The 19,050-nt window shown below is 42.6% G+C and overlaps 1 protein-coding gene across 2 annotated transcripts in view; it reads left to right on the plus strand.

Annotated features, from left to right (window-relative positions):
- The first annotated feature begins 821 nt into the window (after positions 1-821).
- The window catches only part of TPBG (trophoblast glycoprotein), a 36,713-nt gene continuing 18,484 nt past the window's right edge, over positions 822-19,050 (plus strand). Inside the window, exons 1-2 of one of the 2 annotated variants that reach the window (XM_054822705.1) lie at positions 822-945; positions 1,354-5,649. In XM_054822705.1, coding sequence (XP_054678680.1) covers positions 1,525-2,652 — 1,128 coding nt within the window. In that variant the 5' untranslated portion in view covers positions 822-945; positions 1,354-1,524 and the 3' untranslated portion in view covers positions 2,653-5,649. Of the gene's footprint in view, positions 946-1,353; positions 5,650-6,551; positions 6,613-19,050 lie in introns of those variants that run through there. The other variant, XR_008576699.1, reaches the window with a different exon arrangement.

Below are 19,050 nucleotides of genomic sequence, written 5' to 3' on the forward strand. Positions count from 1 at the left end.
CTGGTAAATATTTTACATACAGATAGATATGTAGGGTTTTTCCTCACCATAATGAAGTTTAAATCTCAGACTTAAGCTGTCAATTTGCGGCTTTTTTTTTTGTCCTCTTTAATATTTATTACATTTTAGGACCTCTAAAGATGCCTGCGGGTTTGGGGTTGGTTTTGCTTTAGTTTTGGAGCTTGTTCGGTGTATTTTGCTGCTGCTGTTGATCTCCCCCGAAACGCTTTCCCCGGATACATGAGTCGGGGCAGCTGCCGGTCTCGCCCCCCGCTTCCAATGCCAAGACGCTCCGTTGCCCGCGGACCCCCCTCGTCTCCTCCCCGCACCCGGGGGTCGGGGCGGGCTTCGGGCGGGGGCCGCGCCGGGTGGTCCCGCCCCGCCAGCAGCCGGCACGGCGACCCCCGCCCTGGAACCCCCTCGGGATCTCCCATTCCTGCCGGACTGAGCACGCCGATCGGAAAAACTGCGGAAATCCCAGCAGCCAGGCTCCGGCGCGGCTCCCCCGGCCCCGGCCGCCGCGTCGGGGCGAGCACAGGTACGGCGCTGCCAAGGCAGGGAGGGGGGCAGGGGGCTCTGGCAGCGCTCACCGCCGCCGCCAGCGCTCCCCTCGCGGGAGGGGAGCTCCGCACGGAGTGGTCCCGCTCGGCGGCAAGGTGAGCCTCCGGCAGCACCACCTGGGCCAGGGGGCGACGGGAGCCGGGGCGGGCTGAGGGGACTCGCCCGGCGGCAGCAGAGCGGGGGCGGCGGGCGGAAGCCGGGCGGGGCGCGGGCGGTGGTGGGGCCGCCCCTCGGGGCAGGCGCGGCCGGCGGCTCCCCCCGGCCGGGGCGGCGGTTGGTTTCTCCTGTCAGCGGAGGCAGGGCCAGGCGCGGCGAGGGTGGGCGCGGAGTTGGCGGCGGTGGTGCATCGCTCCGGCGGAGTTTGCTCCGGACGCGGGGCGGGAGGTGAGGCACCGGGACCGGACGGGGCTCGGCTCCGCGCTGGGTTTTGCGGGCGGGAGTTTTCACCGGTCGTGGCGCGGAACGGAGGGGAGAGCCCCGGGGCGGGGGCGGCAGGTGGGGAGCTGCGCGGGCAGGGGGTGTGTGAGGGCGGCGGGTTAGACCCTTCCCTCTCTTCCGTACTCCGCCAGCGGGGCCGCCGGCCGGGTGGGGAGGAGGCGGCGTGAGGTGGAAGCGGGGCAAAACTTGTTCCTCGGCGGGTTCCCCCGCGCTGCCTCGGGGCCGGGGCCGCCCGGGCGAGCCACGTGTCGGGGGCGGGGGGCGAGGCACGGCGCCGGGGGCAGGCGAGTGGGCGCGGGCTAGCGGAGCCGCGCCGCCCCGCCGCTGCCCTCTCCCTTTCCTCCCCTGCCGCAGGTCTCGCTGCGGGAAGCAGAGCGGAGCCAGCCCCGGAGGGAAAGCGCCTGGCCCCGGAGAAGGGGTTGCCCGGAGCGGGCAGCGCCCCGGCGGGAACCGCCCCCCCGCCTCGCCGCCCAGAGCCGAAGGTGCTCGGAGGGGAAAGTTGTGTGCGGAGCAGGGCCGGGCGCGATGCCGGGGTGCGGCGCGCTGTGCCTGGGGCTGCTGCTGCACGTCCTGCTGGGCTGCGGCTCGGCGCAGCAGCCCGGCAGCTGCCCGGCCCTCTGTGAGTGCTTGGAGGCGGCCAAGACGGTGAAGTGCGTGAACAGGAACCTGACGGCCGTGCCGCCCGACCTGCCGTCCTACGTGCGGAACCTCTTCATTACCGGCAACCGCCTGGCCCGCCTGCCGGCCGGCGCCTTCCCCGCCCAGCGCCTGCCCGACCTCCGCGCCCTCAACCTCAGCGGCAACCACCTGCGGGCCGTGGAGGCCGGCGCCCTGGCGGCCCTGCCCGCCCTGCGGCAGCTGGACCTCAGCGGCAACCCCCTGGTCTCCCTCAGCCCGCAGGTCTTCGGGGAGGGCGGCAGCCCGCTGGAGGAGCTGGCCCTCCGTGGGGCCCTGCGCGACCACAGCGTCCTCCTAAGCCTGGCCGCCATGCTGCAGTCCGGGGCCCTGCGCAACCTCAGCCGTCTGGAGCTGGCCGACAACGGGCTGCTGCTGCTGCCCGCCGGCATGTTCACAGCCCTGCCTGCCCTGCGGCAACTGGACCTCAGCAACAACTCCCTGGTGGGCCTGCGAAATGTCTCCTTCCAGGGGCTGGGCCAGCTGCAGAGCCTCAACCTCAGCAACAACTCCCTGGGCGTGCTGAGGAACGGCACTCTAGCCCAGTTCCGTGGCCTGCCTGCCCTCCGGCACATCGGCCTGGGCCGTAATACCTGGGTCTGCGACTGCGCCATCGAGGACCTGGTGGCCTGGCTCAAGGAGAGCGACCAGGTGGAGGGCAAAGAAGCCCTGACCTGCGCCTACCCCGACAAGATGCTGGGCAAAGCCCTGCTGAAGATCAATGGCTCAGACCTGAACTGCTCCATGCCCGTAGACCTGCCTTCCCAGCTACAGACTTCATACGTCTTCCTAGGGATAGTCTTGGCTCTCATTGGAGCCATTTTCCTCCTGGTTTTGTACTTGAACCGAAAAGGAATCAAAAAGTGGATGCACAACATCCGAGATGCCTGTAGGGATCACATGGAGGGCTACCATTACAGATATGAGATCAATGCAGACCCCAGGTTAACAAACCTCAGCTCCAACTCAGATGTCTGACAAAGCGCCATGGATGTGGGGCAGCACACAGTAGCTATGCATGAAAAATAGACTTACGCTTTACCCTCGTGCTTGCTTCCCTTTCCCTGGAGAAATCTCAGATGTGCTTGTAACATGAGGGGGATATTCCTCCCTGTGACGTCAAGTTCAATTTTGTTTTGAGATGCTGGGCAGCTGCGCATGGCGTTGGGCTGTATGTAGGAAACAAGCTGCTACTTCTTTTCTTCCTTACCTGTCTATACTTGTGGGAATTTTTTTTTTCAAGATCTCGAAAGGAAAAAAAGATTCTCTCTGATGCTCCAAAGCCACCAGAGTTTATAAAAAATTACTGATGCAGACACCATTCAACAAAAGCTGCCTCAACTTTTTGGGAAAAAAATATTATGTTCCTCTGTGCCAGTTTTGATCTTGTATATCCAAATTGTGATGACAAGGATTCAATTTCATAGATTACCTTGAGATTTAAAAAAAACAAACAAACTCCTTTTAACAACTCCTCTGTTACAAAGAAGGAAATCAAATAGTGAGCATGCACAAATACTTTATAGTTTTACATGTTAGGAAACTTACGATCTCAGTAAGTCTCTTACTATTTTGTAAAGTTATTTTTGATTGCAGTTTACATGAAAAGAGAGGGTTTTTATACAAACTGCATCTAAACTCCATCTGAACTGTTAAATTCAATAAACAGTCTTACAAGAACTGCTGTGTTGAAGTTTGCTGCTCGATGAGAAATGAATGGACGTTAAGAATGTGGATAGCTTTATAGTTGCTGAAGTAATAGCCCTGCAGTAGTAATCTGAATAAAATTTTATACAAATGTGTAGCTTAGAGACATAAATGTTTGACATTTTTGTGAAATATGCTAGGAGAATTACACCAGTCAACGATGAGAGCAGTTTCACTGGGCACAAAACCCCCGGTCTGCTCTCTCGAAACAACTGCAAAATGTCAAGACAGATGCTAGGGTCCACCTTGCTGGGAAGGTACATGGTGATAGAATTTACCTAAGGTCTTCTCTACTAAATTAAAAAAAAAAAATTCAAATTAAGTTGTGGAGATTGTAGGCTAAAGAAAATTTTACCTGAATGGAATTGTTTATTATAAAAACCCATACTTTCATGTCCTGAACTAAATTAAATGCAGCTCAGTCGTGTAGTCGGCGAGCTTCAGGCTTGTAAATCAATGCAGCACGTAATGAATTAAGTGCTTACTGTTTCATTTTAAGCTCTTGGTACTCGTGAAGTTCTGTAGAGATCTACATTGAGTAACTTGGTGGAACTTTACATTTATCTTAAAGCTTTATATCAGGTGCATTTCAGTATTGTGTGTTATTCATGCTTATTACTTGCTTGGGAATGCATTTTCTTGTAAATAGATAAAGCATGCAAAGAAAAACTTAAAAAATGCGTCATTTAATATGCAACTCTGATGACATTGAAAAGGTTAGCAAGAACCTTCTAATGGTCACCAATAATTAATGCACTTTTTCTAATCCATTTATAGATTCTTAATGAAAAAATACACCAACTGTAAAAATGTGATGTGAATTGGTATCTATCAGTATGTATCTGTGGAGCTTTTTTTCCATGGTTGCCGTTACTTGAAGCTCTTGAGCATCTCTAAATTTTTATGAATTACTGGCAAATGCCCTTCGCTTTCAAAAGTGGCAGTTTTGTCACAGATATACACCTTTGATAAGAGCTCATAAATATCAAATAGTCCTTAAAGTATCAGAAGAAATATAATCTATTTTGGGCATCAGTAGTATTGAAATGCATTTTTCTCTCCTTGCAACTTCAGACAAAGCAAGTAGCACAAGTTGGTTCAGGCTAATTTTCTGTTGCTTTAAATTGGCTTTATTTAATAGCAGTGATTTCTTTTTAATGTAGTTTTATACATTTGCCCTCAGAAGTAAAAAAAAAAAAAGTACAATGAATGTTTTGATAAATCAGTGTATTTTACAATTAATGTAAATTAAGTGATAGCCTATTTCTCCTGCTGTAATTTCAATGTATGAGCAATATGTGGTTAACTACATATGAATTAAGTTTGTGGATTCTTAAAAAGCAGTCTGCTGGTCTGAATGTTAGCTGCCCATATTTTAGGAATAGTGTAAAAACCCCAGTGTGAATAACTATTACTGTGCAACTATGCAAACCGTTCCTACTTGGTATACATAAGATAGTTTATGTTAGAAGCTAGAATTTACAATAGCTATGCAGTGTGCTTTGTTGTATTGGCCATTTCGGAGATTATCAACTTACACTTATTTGTACGGTGCCAAGAGGAGTAGAGTGTCATCCTTGCTTAAGATGCTCCTATAATATAATGGATAAAATATGTACAAACCAAGCCATTTCTTGGGCAATTTCTTGGGTTTTGTTAACAGATACTTTAAAGTAACTACAGTAAAAGCAATTACCCGTGATGTGTTAACGTAGCAGCCGTGCATTTATAGAGCTGTGTAAGGATAGGCGCCGACTTTAATCTCAATCTCTCACCAATGGACTGAGTATTTGTATAGTGAGCAAGCGTAACTGTTGTATTATACCTATTATTGTAAAGATTATTATTATTTTTGTATCATAGAAAGTCATTGTAATAGAATTTTATTAGAGACCTGGTGATGGCTACTTTAGAATAACTTTTGCCATTTGCTTACATGTGTATTTATTAGGATGTAACAGCATGTGTCAGTATTGTGTTGGATAATGTTCTCCTACAGTGTTTGACCAACAGTGAATGCTTTGGTGTTTTGTACGATGCATTTGATCTTAAATCCCTTTCCGTAAACAGTGCTTGAATTTTGTTTTCCTTTCTTATTATGAAATAGTTCCAGTGGTACTCAGAAGACACTTAAACAGTAGCTCCCAAAGTGCTTCAGAACTTAGTTGAAAACATTAAAACATTAGTTTAAGGGTTCTTCTGAAGCACATTTTATAATCTTCTCTGCTTTGACACCTTGAATTTCAATTGATTACCATTTCCAGAGCAGCTTAATTAGCAAGGCTGTTTTATTCATTCATTCTTCAATAAAACATGTGCAGTACTAAATGCCTCTAAAATGTGTTTTGTATACATAAACCCCAAAGTTCTGCATGACATAGTTGTCACTGGTGTTTCATAGAAAACATTTAGACTAGAGTAGCAGGCAAATCTTCAGGGAAGGCTGTGCAGCTAAGAAGCAGAAAGGATAGTTTGTCCAAGGTTCAACTGCTTGCTTAAAACTAATTTTAGTTGTAATAAGCGTAAAACTTTCTTAGAAGAATAGCACAAGGAATTGACATAATTTTACTATTATTTTCCTGAAGTACTCTGGATAAGCACTGTTGCCAGATAAGAAACAGAAAATTCCCCAAAGCTTTCTTTATCCAAGGCAGCTTTATATTAGATCATCCGACTTTTTTTTTAATTCTCAGCAAGCCATAATATTACCAATAATTTTGACATCCAGAAAGTGATTTGAAGTTTTGCACTACTGCTTTAAATCTTTTCCTTCAGGGTAATTTACCTTTTAAGCACTGGTGACGATCCCCAGTGACATAACAGCTAGTAAAGCAGTATTCAGTTGTTGACTGAGATGTTACTGAAGATAGGCATGGCAAAATATTCAAAATATGACTGCGCTAGGATTCCAACTCTCATTATTCTACCAGCATTTTCCCTGTGGTATACTCTGCTCTTTATGCATCTGCATAATTTCTTCTTCGCCTCATTTTCTCAAGAAAGCCATTAAAAGGAGTATCATGAATCTGCACAGGTAGAGAAATCAGTCTGACTGCACCTCTATTTTGAGGTTTAGCGTCTTCATTTCCCTTTAAGCCTTAACATGAAAAAGAGCCTTTGTCAAAGTGGACAGAATGAAAATTTGATATGCACTTTTTCTTTCTCTTTAGCAGCTGAATGTTCAAGAAGAACCATTCATTCTCAGCGTATGATGAAGGAAAATAGCATTTGGTAAGAAAAACATTTCGGTTTCAAGCTTCTGAATGGCATTTATATTCTATAAGAGAAGGTTAAAGGGAGAGGCTTATAAAGGAAACGGAGATATCCCTTCGTAATGGGTCAGCACTGGAAATCACAACGCTAGCAATAGGAACAATTGCTGATTGATTCTGTCTATTATGTTCTGGTCACGTTTTAGGGATACAGCTCTAATTTCTTCCTGTTGCTATAAATAGAAACATTTTGCTAACAAGTGGAGTCACGTCCTGTAATACGTGTAATACAGGTGTTTCGACTGTGAGAGTTTTGTGGGACATAGTAGAAGATTGAATTTAATTCATTGCCTGCTGATTTAATAGTGACAACTAGATCAGGCCCATAACTTAATGCTCCTTTTTTTGCAAATGTGCTGCTTACTAGTTGCAAAGACCTTGGCTTGAAATCAAACAATGAAAGCCCACCAAGGAAGAGAGAAATCAGTCCGTTTGGGGACCGTAACATTTATTAGATATTTCACACGTGCTTAAAAAAAAGAGACATAAACCATGTGGGAGCAGAGGATCCTTTGCTGATACAGAATTCAGCGTCCTCTGCTAGCTTCCTCAGTCAATACAGAGTAGCAGAAAAGTGATGCTTTGTACTGATACAATAAACCTATTGGCACTCCTCTCCCACCTTGAAAAAAACCCCACCAAGCTTTTAGAAGGAAGAATCCAGGTTTGCAGTAAAAGTATGTCCTTAAAAAGGAAGGGCTTTTGCTTTCTCAGAGGTGTTACAATTTATGTGTTGTCACATCCTTGGAAATCCTTGCTATGCTAGAAGTCATCTGTTGCGTAGGCAAGGCTTGAAATCAGGCTTCGCATTCCCAACGTTAGCCGAAATAGAGAAAGGGAACTATTAAGAACATTAGAATGGGACTTTAATCAGTGTATTCATGTTGCAGTTCATTTAATACTGGCAAATAGTTGTATTTTTCAAAGTATTCACTAGATAGCTTTTCCTTTCTGATGATAGACTAACAGAATAATAGATTTGTGTTTTCTAGTAATTATACACGAAAGCATCTGAATAAATTAGCAATGTTTGAATACATACGGTGAGATGTTCAAAATCTCGTGTTCTAGAATGTTTCACTATTCTGGAGATTTTAGATGTGCAAGAAACTGCTGTAACTTTTTCAGATTGAAGTTTTATTTCTTAATTAAAAATTGCTCTTGAGGAAAAATACAATAAACTATTTACCAGATTGCTTATAAGTGTTATATGTTCACCCTATTGATTTAATTACTGTAAATCCTTACAGTAATTAAGCCTTGAGGTCTTGGCTAAAGGTGTAGTTGTATTCTGTATAGCTCAAATTGATGATTATGCTGTGAATTTGCATGATAGAATAGTGAAAAAGCAGCTTCCATCTAGATAGCTTGATTAATTTCTTTAGAAAGAAATTTGGTCAGTGAACATAAAGGATTGTGTTTTAATTGTTCCTGTTATTTTGGACATAATTTGATAGCTTTTGGGGTTTTAATATATGCATGGTTTAATGACTAGATCAAACCGCGTTTTAAAGTCTTCAAATACATATTTACTTAGTGAAATATAGAGGCATTGTTATTACTGACGGTGTGAGTTTTCTTACTGTGAAGGAACTATTAAAGAAAAGTACTGCTGAAACAGAGAATGAAGGGTGAACTCCAGAGAAAAAAGCATTCCTATGGCAAACTCTTTTATTCTTACAACTTATATAATGCAAATATTTTGACTGGAAATTCAAAGGGAAGGATGACATTTCATCTTCTCATAGATAGCCAGTGCAGACATCTGAAATTTTAATAGGATGGAGTCATTTTGGGGGGCTGTCCCAGGACCACAGCTGATAACTTGGTTAATCTTGTGTCTAAGTTGTTTGTTGTTATTGTTTTTTTCACATTCTTAGGACACCTAACATGGAAGGATGTTTGGCTTTACGCGTGACTGATAGATCTGTCCTAGATTTTATTGTAGGACTGATCTGTCTTAGTATCTGTCCACAGTCTACTTCACATGTTCCAGTTGTTCTAGTAGAAATTTTATCTATGGCATAGCCCAGGGTAGCTTTACATGAAATCATGGGCATTTATGCAATAGAGAACTCATTTGTCAAATTGACATTATCAAATATCAGACATTTTAACAGAATGCAGTGTATACTTCATGCTGGCAATGTAAAAGCATCAAGTAATGATAGTGAAATACTAAAATAAGAAATAATGCCATTTATTGCAAGAACGTTGTAAGCAGTCATGAACTGACACGACTTTGGGGCATTTAAGCTTGTTTTGAAGAAGGACGAAGTAATTACTACGTTGACAATTTCCGTCTTCAGGTAGGTGTCTTCATTCTCCTTAACAGCTTATGAACAAACGGTAGCTGAATCCTGCAGGTACACACAGATTTTAATTCATTCAAGTCAGTGGCTTTCCCCAGTGCTTTTATGTTTTCCTGTTTTCAGGGGCGGGTGCTTTTGTTAGCCTGGAGGTGACTAAGCAAAAGCTCTTACATGTCAGAAAACAAGAATTTTTATTTTATATATACAGATATGCATTTTACACACAAATATATATAATGTAAAACTAGGAGATTGAAGAGTAGAGTCCGAGGCACACCAGTCTCTCCAGTGCATTCTGTTGGCTACCTTAGGGGCCTGTTTTTTCCCCACACACTGGAAAGGGGACCTAAGTTCCTAAATGGAGTAGGTGTGCCTCTGAGAAGTGCTCAGGATGTGCAGCCATCAGCCACAAGTTAACAGAAAGTGGTGCTGAATGGTCCAAGATTTTACAAAGCTGCCACAATTTAGGGTTCTGCTTTCAATCTAGCTTAAAGGGGCTTAATTTTCAAAGTTGTTGAACACCTTTTGGAAAATCACACTGTTTTAAGATTAATTGAACTAAATGTGGAAAAAAACAATTTTCAGTGTGAAAAGGCATGTGTCCAGTATATACTTGAGAGAGAATATAAATACTTATAAGAGCTTTTGAAATTCCCCAGTCTTCGCTCTCTCTGTTGTTTCTCAGATTCATTGAGATCTCTGTAACACCTTCTATGCAGAATATCCTTCCTCTTCCCCAGCTCACTTATTTAATCATCCGTAATCCAGATACCTTTTTTCCATCACCTTTCTATTGTGCCCAAGCTTGATTACTTCACATTGGTAAGCAAAGGTAGAATTCCTATGAAACTAGTCATGCATAAAATCAAATCTTGAATGTTTATCACTAAGCAGATTAACTAATCAATCAGGTTTTATCTGTTAAGACTTTCATTCAGGTTTTCTCTTTTACTGTTTTCCCCTTTCTGTTTAGGTTTCCAGCATACCAGAACACTTCTGTGATAGACCAGAGAAACTCTCTGATTCCGATTTCTAGTAATGAAAAGGAGATCTTACTTTGAGATGCTTGTCTAGAAAAAAACCTTGCAGAAACAGTGCTCGAACTTTTCTGACAGGATAGTAAAATGTCACTGAAAATAGCTTTGCTAACACAGTCTTCATTTGTCAGAAACGCTACATATGCAGAAAGAACTAAGATGCTGAATTTGTGATACTGATACATACGCTGTTTAATGAGATCAGGAGATTTCTATTACAATAGCTAATGGTACCCCTGCTCCGATTTTTCCTCCCTGCAGCCCTGCAAACCCCCCAATATGATTGAAGAGATGAGTTTAGGACATGCATTCAGCAGATTGTGGTAATTTGTTTAGATTATTAATCAGATACGAAGGCCCTTATTTTCAGGCACATGAAGAAATATGTTCTAGTACTTGTAATTTTTAACACAGAAACAGACTAGCTGGCATAAGCCTGGTTTCATAACTTATCTGTAAATACAAAAAAAAGCTCTGAATTTGAATTTGTGAGGAACAGATGTCTTTCAGCAAGCTTGAGTGTATATTCGGCAGGATTTCCAATTTAATCCGGGAAATGATGACACTGAAATTTATTGCAAGCAGAGAAATGACTCGTTCTTCATCGTAGTTATGCAGGCTATGCCTTTTCCAGGAAGCAGTACGAGGTGTTTGTTCTCCTGGGTTTCCAGGGAGACAGTCACAATCCAGTAGGGGTTACTGTTGTCCTTAATAAAGCTCTCTAGATTTTGTAGTTTTAGCAATTCTTCTGATCAAAATCACAGAGATAGCAGATAGGATTTTATAAATGACACTGAATAACGTAAATTGATGTTTCCTATTGCAAACACACACGATGCTGCGGTGCACCAGCTTAGAGTGGACGATACGGGTGCTTTCACCAGGTAGAATTGTCATTTTAACTGGCAGGAGAAGACTCAAGATTGACTATTAGTCACTTTAGAGAGCTATACAAACTATCCTTATCATTTAGCAGTTGATATAAAATATAGGATATCCAAAATGTTTTGGATATAGGTGTGAAGCACCTCCTCCACCACAGCAATTCTAGGTTTGTTCATATACGAGTTGTGTAATAGTTCACAGAAAACTCAGAGAAATTTTTGTTTCCTCTCTGGTTTAGAAGAAAAATTGAAGCTAACAACAACTGGTTACTATAAAACAAATTAGTTGGCAAAAATCTTACCTGTCAAAGCGATAATAGTTACTGCTCTCATTATTGATGAGAATTCCAGAAATTTTGGTCACAGAAATATATTGGCCTCACGTATTTCTTCATTATTATACATTCGACGCTGAAAACACAGAAATTGGCAGAGGCAATGTTCAGTACGAGACTGACATATAGTATAGAAATGCTACTGAGGACCCTCCCCATCTTATTTTCCATTATTCTGCCATGCGAAGGGGAGAAGTAGAAAAGGGAAGATCTTTGGCAGAACAAACTCTTTAAGAAAGAAAGGTGGTAGAGCCAAAAATCTCCTGTAATGACAGGGATTTTTTTGCACTCACTGAAGAGCAATGTCGCAACATTAGAGATGCTGAAGTAGAGGAAGGTATGGTTTCTTTCAGAAGTTTCAGGTTCCTTAGGTTTATTCAGTTTTGTTTGGGGTTTTTTGTGGGGTTTTTTGTTTTGTTTTGTTTTGTTTTTTGTTGGGGCCACAGCTAATTCACGTATCAACGCTTAATCTAGCTCACCAGAAAACATCAATGCCAGAATGTGCTATATACTTTCTTTCCATAATTTTTATGCTGCTCTCCGAGCCTTCTGGTAATGCATGAAGTGCTTGTTGTTCTCTCCCTCCCGAGGGAAGCATGTACACTGCCTGAGGGACAGCACCGTCTTGCTTTAAGTTTCTGAGAGAAGTCACAAGCAAGGTGAAGCACCTTGTACTTAAAGCAGAAGGTTTATTAGCTTTGTGATATTCCGTAATTCCTGGATGAATAAGTTCCTTTGGAAAGCCTACTGCTTGAAGAAAGTTTTGTCTGCTGTGCAAAAAACCTTTAGTCTGCTTCAAGAGAAAATGTTCTCCTGTTCTTCTGTCTTCAGGAGAAAATTCTTCTCCTCTTTAATTTAAATGTTCATTTTTTCAAAGGAATATAATATTCTTAAAATTTTCTTTTGCATCAGGAGGTAGAACACAAGCTATGCATAAATTTGGGAGCATGATGAAATCCATAGGAAAATTGTTTAGAAACAGTGAAAAGATAAGGAGTAAAGATCCTACCAATTAAGTAAGTTTTTAAACTACATCACAGTAAATAAACTCCCTCCATAAGCATCCTGTTTAAGTTTACGCCATTGCAGACATCCCCACTGCTCCTAGTAACAGGAACAGCACTCCAAGCAGAAACCCTGGTGTTATGATCTAATCGGCTCTCAGGGCAAAGTGTTGCAATAGCAAACACTTCTCCATTGGGTCCCTTTTGCGAGTTTGCTACCGCATTGATTTTTGTGAGAGGCCAGACCGTGCGCAAAGCTCTCAGACGTAGGTGCCCTAATAGCCTGAGGAGCGGTCTTCTCTCCTCTCCCAAAAACGACTCTCCCAACCTGCCAAAACCTTATCTCCAGATGCAGAAGACAAGAACTCTCTAACCTGAAACTGCCACCAGCCAGCTACGTCTCCCCCTCGTTTCCTTGCAGGTACGGTTGTATTGCACACAGAGGGTTTATTCCTGACTGTAATTTCAGTTTATTAGGGCAGACTGTACAGCCATAGCCCGCATTATCCTGACTGAGCAGTGTCCCACCCTCCAGCTAAAAGGACATGAATTTCATCCTCTTACTTTCCTGGACACACAATATTTGCACCTCGTGGTTGGTTTTAATGTCTCTTCTGCATCTGCCAAAATTTAGCATGTGCTGATCTGAGCTTTGCAGTTTAAGTACATGCGGAATACGAGGTAAACTGGAAATGTGCAGGCAACTTCGTCATGTTGTGAATTGCTCTCACTACCTTTAAAAGAAAAGGGGAAACATCCCAGTACCGTTTTGCTCTTCATATCTTTGCCTCATAATGGCAAATAAATAAAATTCATTTCATGCATTTTCAATATATATATGTACATGTGTATATATATACATGCACGCTTATATAATACATTTTAAAATTGTAAAATTCTTACTGATTTTAGATATGTATGAAAACACATACTCCCTGTATGGACATGCGGTTCTTGCTGGAAACTAATATTTCAGTTTTATCTCATGTGCAGGCTTTTACAAATAATGCTAATTAAAAAATATTTATATTCTGGTCACTGGTTTGAGTTTGGGGTTTTGGTGTTGGTTTTTTTTTTTTTCTTGATAGAAGAAATAGAGTTTAATGTTTTAGAACTAATTATTGCAGTCAAGTTTTGCAATAAACACATTTGATAACAGGAATGATAGCATAGGTTAGCATGGCAATTTTTAGCATCTATTAAGTCTTGTGAGTAGCTTTAGAATTCATAACTTGTAAAACAGTCAGACAGAAGCCTATCCTGGGTGAATAGTTTAGCACAAAATACTCCCTTGGCTCCACTTTGTTTTTATTGCTTCTTTAGCACAAGGAGCCTGCCAATATTTTGACACTTTTTTTTCTCCCCCCCTCTTTAAAATCTGCGTAAATCTGACAGTATGCCTTCAGAGAAAAAGAGCGAGGGACTGGGATATTCTTGAATTTTCTTGTCAAAATAACAGGACAATTATCAAGAGACAAAGCAATTTGGCAACGGGAGAGTAGGTTTATGCTTCGTGAGAGGATGTCGGTGTGGTTAGCGCGTTGTTCAGGTGTCGTGTCCTGCCTCTGTAACACTTCAGGGTCTCCATCTTCAAATGCAGTTGGGGAGCGAGGGCACCTCCATGAAAGGTGACTTCAGAGCCGGGGTTGCTCTTCTCCTGGATTGTCCCTTTGCCGGGCTGTAAGGGAGAGAGGCCTCTGCGTTACGCCAACACCTCGCAACTCTCAAGAGCCGTCAGAGTGAAGGAGGTCGTGTCGCGTGTCCTGTAATGGCTCTTTGCCCTTCCTTCATCTGGGGCCGTCACGCTGTCTGTGGGCTGGCGAAGAAACAATTTTGGATAGTGGCAGGTCTCTCTACACTGCCAGTGCCCTGTTTGTGGCCAGTTATCCTGGCTTTGTGGCTGCTTGGTACAGATAAAGTAACGTAAAGCAGACTGAGTACAGGGGAGCACCAGAGCTCTATCCTTATTCCAAAATCACAAAAATGCCTGACTTACAAAGTGACCTGGGGCACTCCAACAAGGAGAACGGGAGCTTCAGAGGTATTTTCTTGAGCCCTGGGGATAAATCATTCTTGGCAGAGACGATTTAGATTTGCTTGGGGATGCAGAGCTGTAGTGGTGACAAGGAAAATATTCTATGGTGTAATTTTTACTAAGGTATTCACAGGAGCTCTCTTTAGCCCATCAATTGCCTGTTTCTTGGTGGCACAAAGTAGTAACGCATACGGCTGCCTTTAAAAAAAGGAGAAAAAAGGCATGATACTCACCCTGATTTTGTTTGCAACTTTGTTTTTGCTAATGGATACTACCAAGTAGAACTTGTGAATACTGCAAAAATGAGGAGTTTGCGGAGGTCAGATGATAACTTTGACTCATCAATAAAGTATTGTAAAGTAAGAATAGATAGATATTCTACATGCATTAGGAACAATGTTTTTAGAAGCATGCTGTTATCTTTCATTATGAACTTTTTGGGGTAGGGAGTAGCTTTGTTCTCTATTTCCATGTTGTCTGGCACATTGGGTTGCTGTTCTCCTGGCAGGAGCATCCGAATGCTACTGCAAGATAAATAAAGGTAGTGCTGTGCAGACTGATATGCTGCACTTTCTTTGTTAGATCCCCAATAATGCTTACTGCTTTAACAGCACCAATGCTTTTGGGATAGTGTAACAAATCCCCCAAATGCCTGAGCCTCCTCCTCCAGTTCTTAGCATGGAGTAAATAACACCTTCTAGGGACAAAGTACTCGACTTTGTAATAGGGCTCTGCCAAGAAAGAGATTTTTAAATTAGATAAGTGGAGACAGGCCTAAGACGACTTCTTCAGACAGCTAAATACTGCATGGTAAGCTGGGGGAAAGCCCTTGTTTAATGCAGAGATACCAGCGATGGCTTTAAATGCGTTGTTCTGTGTATGGGAAGTCTAGCCGTGGCAATGCAGAACTCTTTGCAAGAGAATTCACTCTGCCAGAGAGGCTGCCTCTTTCAAGAGCAGCAACAACAAAAGGATACCGTCTTTTTTGCCATAATGATTCTTCAAGAAAATATTAAAAAACGAATACAGGACAGAAATCTGATAAAAAATAATTTTAAAAAAATACTATTTAGTGACCAAGAATTAAGTTGTGAAAAGACTGTGGTGAAAGAAGATGAAAGCATCCCAGATGCTTTAGATTGTACCAGACATAGCCTTTCTGCTGGAATCCATGCACCTTTGAACATCCGTCGGCCCCTGCCCAAGGCTCCTTGTCGAGGTCCAGCCGTGCCATCTTTCCTGGGAACACTCAGGTGTGCCCAGTCCCTCAGCCATCACAGCACCTGTGCTCGTAGAGAACTCCCTGTGGAGGAGGACAGCAGTGAAGGGGATCCTGAGCTTTCTTTTAATAAATAAATTGATAAAAAGATCTGTGCAGGAGACTTTGCAGAAACCTCTGAGGGATGCTCTGGCCCAGTAAATCTTAAGGGCTGTGGCTAGTTTGCTTTGAAGTATTTGTATCAAAGTAACGTAAACACTACTGCTTCTCTTTCATTTATTTTCTTTCACATGCTTCCAAATGCGCTAATTTTATGCAAAGATGTCTGTTAGCTGTAACAAATATTTATCCTCTACAGGAGCCGAGCTCTTTTGAGTACACAGCAGCATTTGTAAGCAGGCGTTTGAGCGAGGCAGGTGTGCAGCTGCTCCATTCCTCCCTTTTTTTTTTCCAGCTGGCCACCATGCATTACCCTCCTCGAAAGAGCTGAACTTCCCAAGGTCTGGTTCTGTGTATGGAACTGTAATAGCTCCACTTCAGTGGGAGCTGCCCGTGAAGTATCTGAAGGTAGCTGAGAGTACCTCAGAAAGGTAGATCCAATACTTAAAGCAGGTGATTTCTCTGAGCAAACTATTCATATTCCTGGCCAGGAAAATAAGCCTGTGTTGACAAGCAGAAAGTAATGCATGGTTTTTACAAGTACAAGAGCCTTAACACACAGCAGCAGGAGGCAGAGGATAGTTTTCCCAAGCCTTTTTTATTGTGTCTTGTAAATTTTGAATCGCTCCAAAGGAAAGCAGCTAGACTTGCTTTCTTTGGACACTGCGTCTTGATTATCTTGAAATAGCTCAAGTACATTCTGCTTATGATCATGTTGCACCAATGATACTTTTAAATTTGTGAGGGGGGAGGAAGGCTTAGAGAGAGCAAGTGATTCACATTACTTTCTGTTCTGTGAGAGCAGACCGTAATTTGTCTCATAATTCTTCTGACTCATCACTAGAAAAGATGTTTAATACAATAAGCTGCTAAACCCAATTGTTAATACTTTCTTAGTAAAATGAGATTAGTATACTCCTCTAATGGTGTGATTTATGTCAGATTTTTAGACTTTCATATCATCCAAAGGCCCCAGTTAAATCCTAAGGCTCATCTTGCACTACAGCTAAACATTTTTAAAAATTCCATCACCGAGGTGAATACGATTTGCTCATCAAATTATGACACAAATTTGCTTTCCATATATGTGTTTCAAATTTGTATGTCAGATATATATAATTATGCACACACACCCCTTTAGGAAAGACTGAAATAATTACAGGATGTTGTGACTTAGAGGACCACTGAAGCAGTTTGGGGATTGTTTTACCCATTGGCTCAGGAGACAGGCAAACTGAAATTCAAGCGACTACAACCCTCTGCTTGCCAAGTTGTTCTCTTGGAAAATTCATCCCTGTGACTCAAGTCTTGCCCCAAGTTTACTCCTATAGGCACATCTTTTTTGCTGTCTTGTGGAGGAAGAGGCTGAACACTTAAGCGGGAGGGCTGTGCCGTGGGATCTTGTAGAGCAGAAGAGAAGGGAGGAATGGTTGGAGAAGGCTCACAGTTTTTTAAGGTCATGGGGACATCAGCTTCTTAAAAGCCTCAAGCCAAATGACTTTGCCTGGTCTATATGCAGATCTGCCCGTTAAAGCCATGAAATGAAGTAGTATTTGAACTGTGATGGTGCTTATTCACAGACTGGCTCCATGTCCCCTCTGTCGCTTGGGAAGACATGGCTTGTCCCTTCTGAAGAGTGTCTTCAGGCAAGAATTTCTATTCTTCTTCCTCATGCAGAGGGAAGCAATTGGGTCAGTCCAATAGCTCCAGCGAGCTGCCAGACCATACACTCAGCAGTATGTGGATGTTGGTAATGGGAAGTCTTCACTGAGAACTGCCCCAGCGTTCCTGTAGCCCATATGCGTACTTCATTGCCCTGCACTGTCGGAGCAGCCTCTCAGGGTGTTTCCAGAGCAGAAGTCTAGAACAAATAGCAATTTCAGTTCCAAAATGCTATACAAAAATCTTTCTTAAGTGGTGAAATAGGTAATAGACAGGAGCCATTAGTTCACTTTCTTCTGGATATACCACCCTATGGAAAAATTTGATTTTATGAGTCGCGGCACAGATGCCATTAAGAAGCCAACAACCACCTAGGTAATCAGCTTTCAGTACAGATATTTAGTAACACCTCGAGTTGTCCTTCGTCATGAAAATGATCACACCAGTTCCAAGTTGTTTGCTTCCTCCAGTGAAAAGATGTTTTTAAAAAGCTACGTGAAACAGCACTTCATGGTGTAAAATACAGTTCATGTTTCATTATAGTGTATTCTCACTGAGTTTTTTACTGGTAGCATTTGCAAAGTACTTATTAAATGAACTTGTAAAGGCTGTATTTTTATTTGTATAAATATGAAACTGTTATTACTCATCTGTATGTATTTTTTTACAAGGTTTGTTCATTAAACCAAACCTTATTAAAGAAATTATATCATGAAATGTGATAAATTTCTCCATCCCTTTTCATCAACAGGAGCTGCCTATAGGCTGGTGACCTGAGCCTGTTTACACTAGTGAAAGCTCAATGTTTAATGCAGTAATACAACCACAATATGTAGTTCCACAAGTCCTTTTAAGCTTCTGCATAATTAGCTTCCATGAATTAGTTAATGAATTAGCTTTCATTAATACCTCACCTCTACAGTTACAGAGGTCACCTTCGAATGCAGACAGAGGAGTTTGCAAGCAGTAATTCTAAGAGATGGGAACTGTCCTCATTAATAGCTGTAGATGTTAACTCTGAAGCTTAACAAAGACTATTAAAATTTGAGCAGTAATATCAAATTACTTTTCACCTGTCACTTTCGGAGCAGTGAAAGTTCTCCCTACCATGATCACAGCTGTAACCAGGATATATTAAAAACAATTCAGTTCCTTATTGACTGCCACGGGTTGCAAATATCATGTCTAAAACCTGTTCCAGCCCTCTACAATGTAATTGGGTTTTTTGATAACAAAAATATCAGCACAGAGCCTAATGCGGCAAAAGTGAGAGGGAATGGGATCTGGAGGCTGTGCTGCACAGTTAGGTCTCACATGAGGTGGAGAGCTGCCTTTTGGGATCACATGGAGCCAGGCAAGGGCAGCGCTGGGTTTTCCAAAGGGAATGGTTAGGCTGACACGGGAGATGAGTTCTCTGCCACACATGCTTCCGCTTGTGTGGCGGGCATCAATCATAAACTCAGAGCTCTGTACGCTTGCTTGGAGTTCTCTTTTTGCTCGAGAAAGAGCTGTGGTGTCAGTCCCAGTGTAGGCAGAGGTAGAATGTTAAAAAGAAAAAAAAGTGAATAAAAATAAAAAACCCCAGTTTTCTTCTAATACCTGACCAATGCATAATGTGCTTGGCCATTTTGGTGTAAAACTACTAGCATTTTTGTGTCTGTAAAGAGACAGTGAAAGACAGACCTTCAGGGAGAAAAAGAGATTCACTAGTTTATAAAATTGTTTCTTTTAAAATACAATAACCATAGAA

This window comes from Grus americana, chromosome 3 (genome assembly GCF_028858705.1).
Source record: "Grus americana isolate bGruAme1 chromosome 3, bGruAme1.mat, whole genome shotgun sequence".
NCBI classification, from domain to species: domain Eukaryota; kingdom Metazoa; phylum Chordata; class Aves; order Gruiformes; family Gruidae; genus Grus; species Grus americana.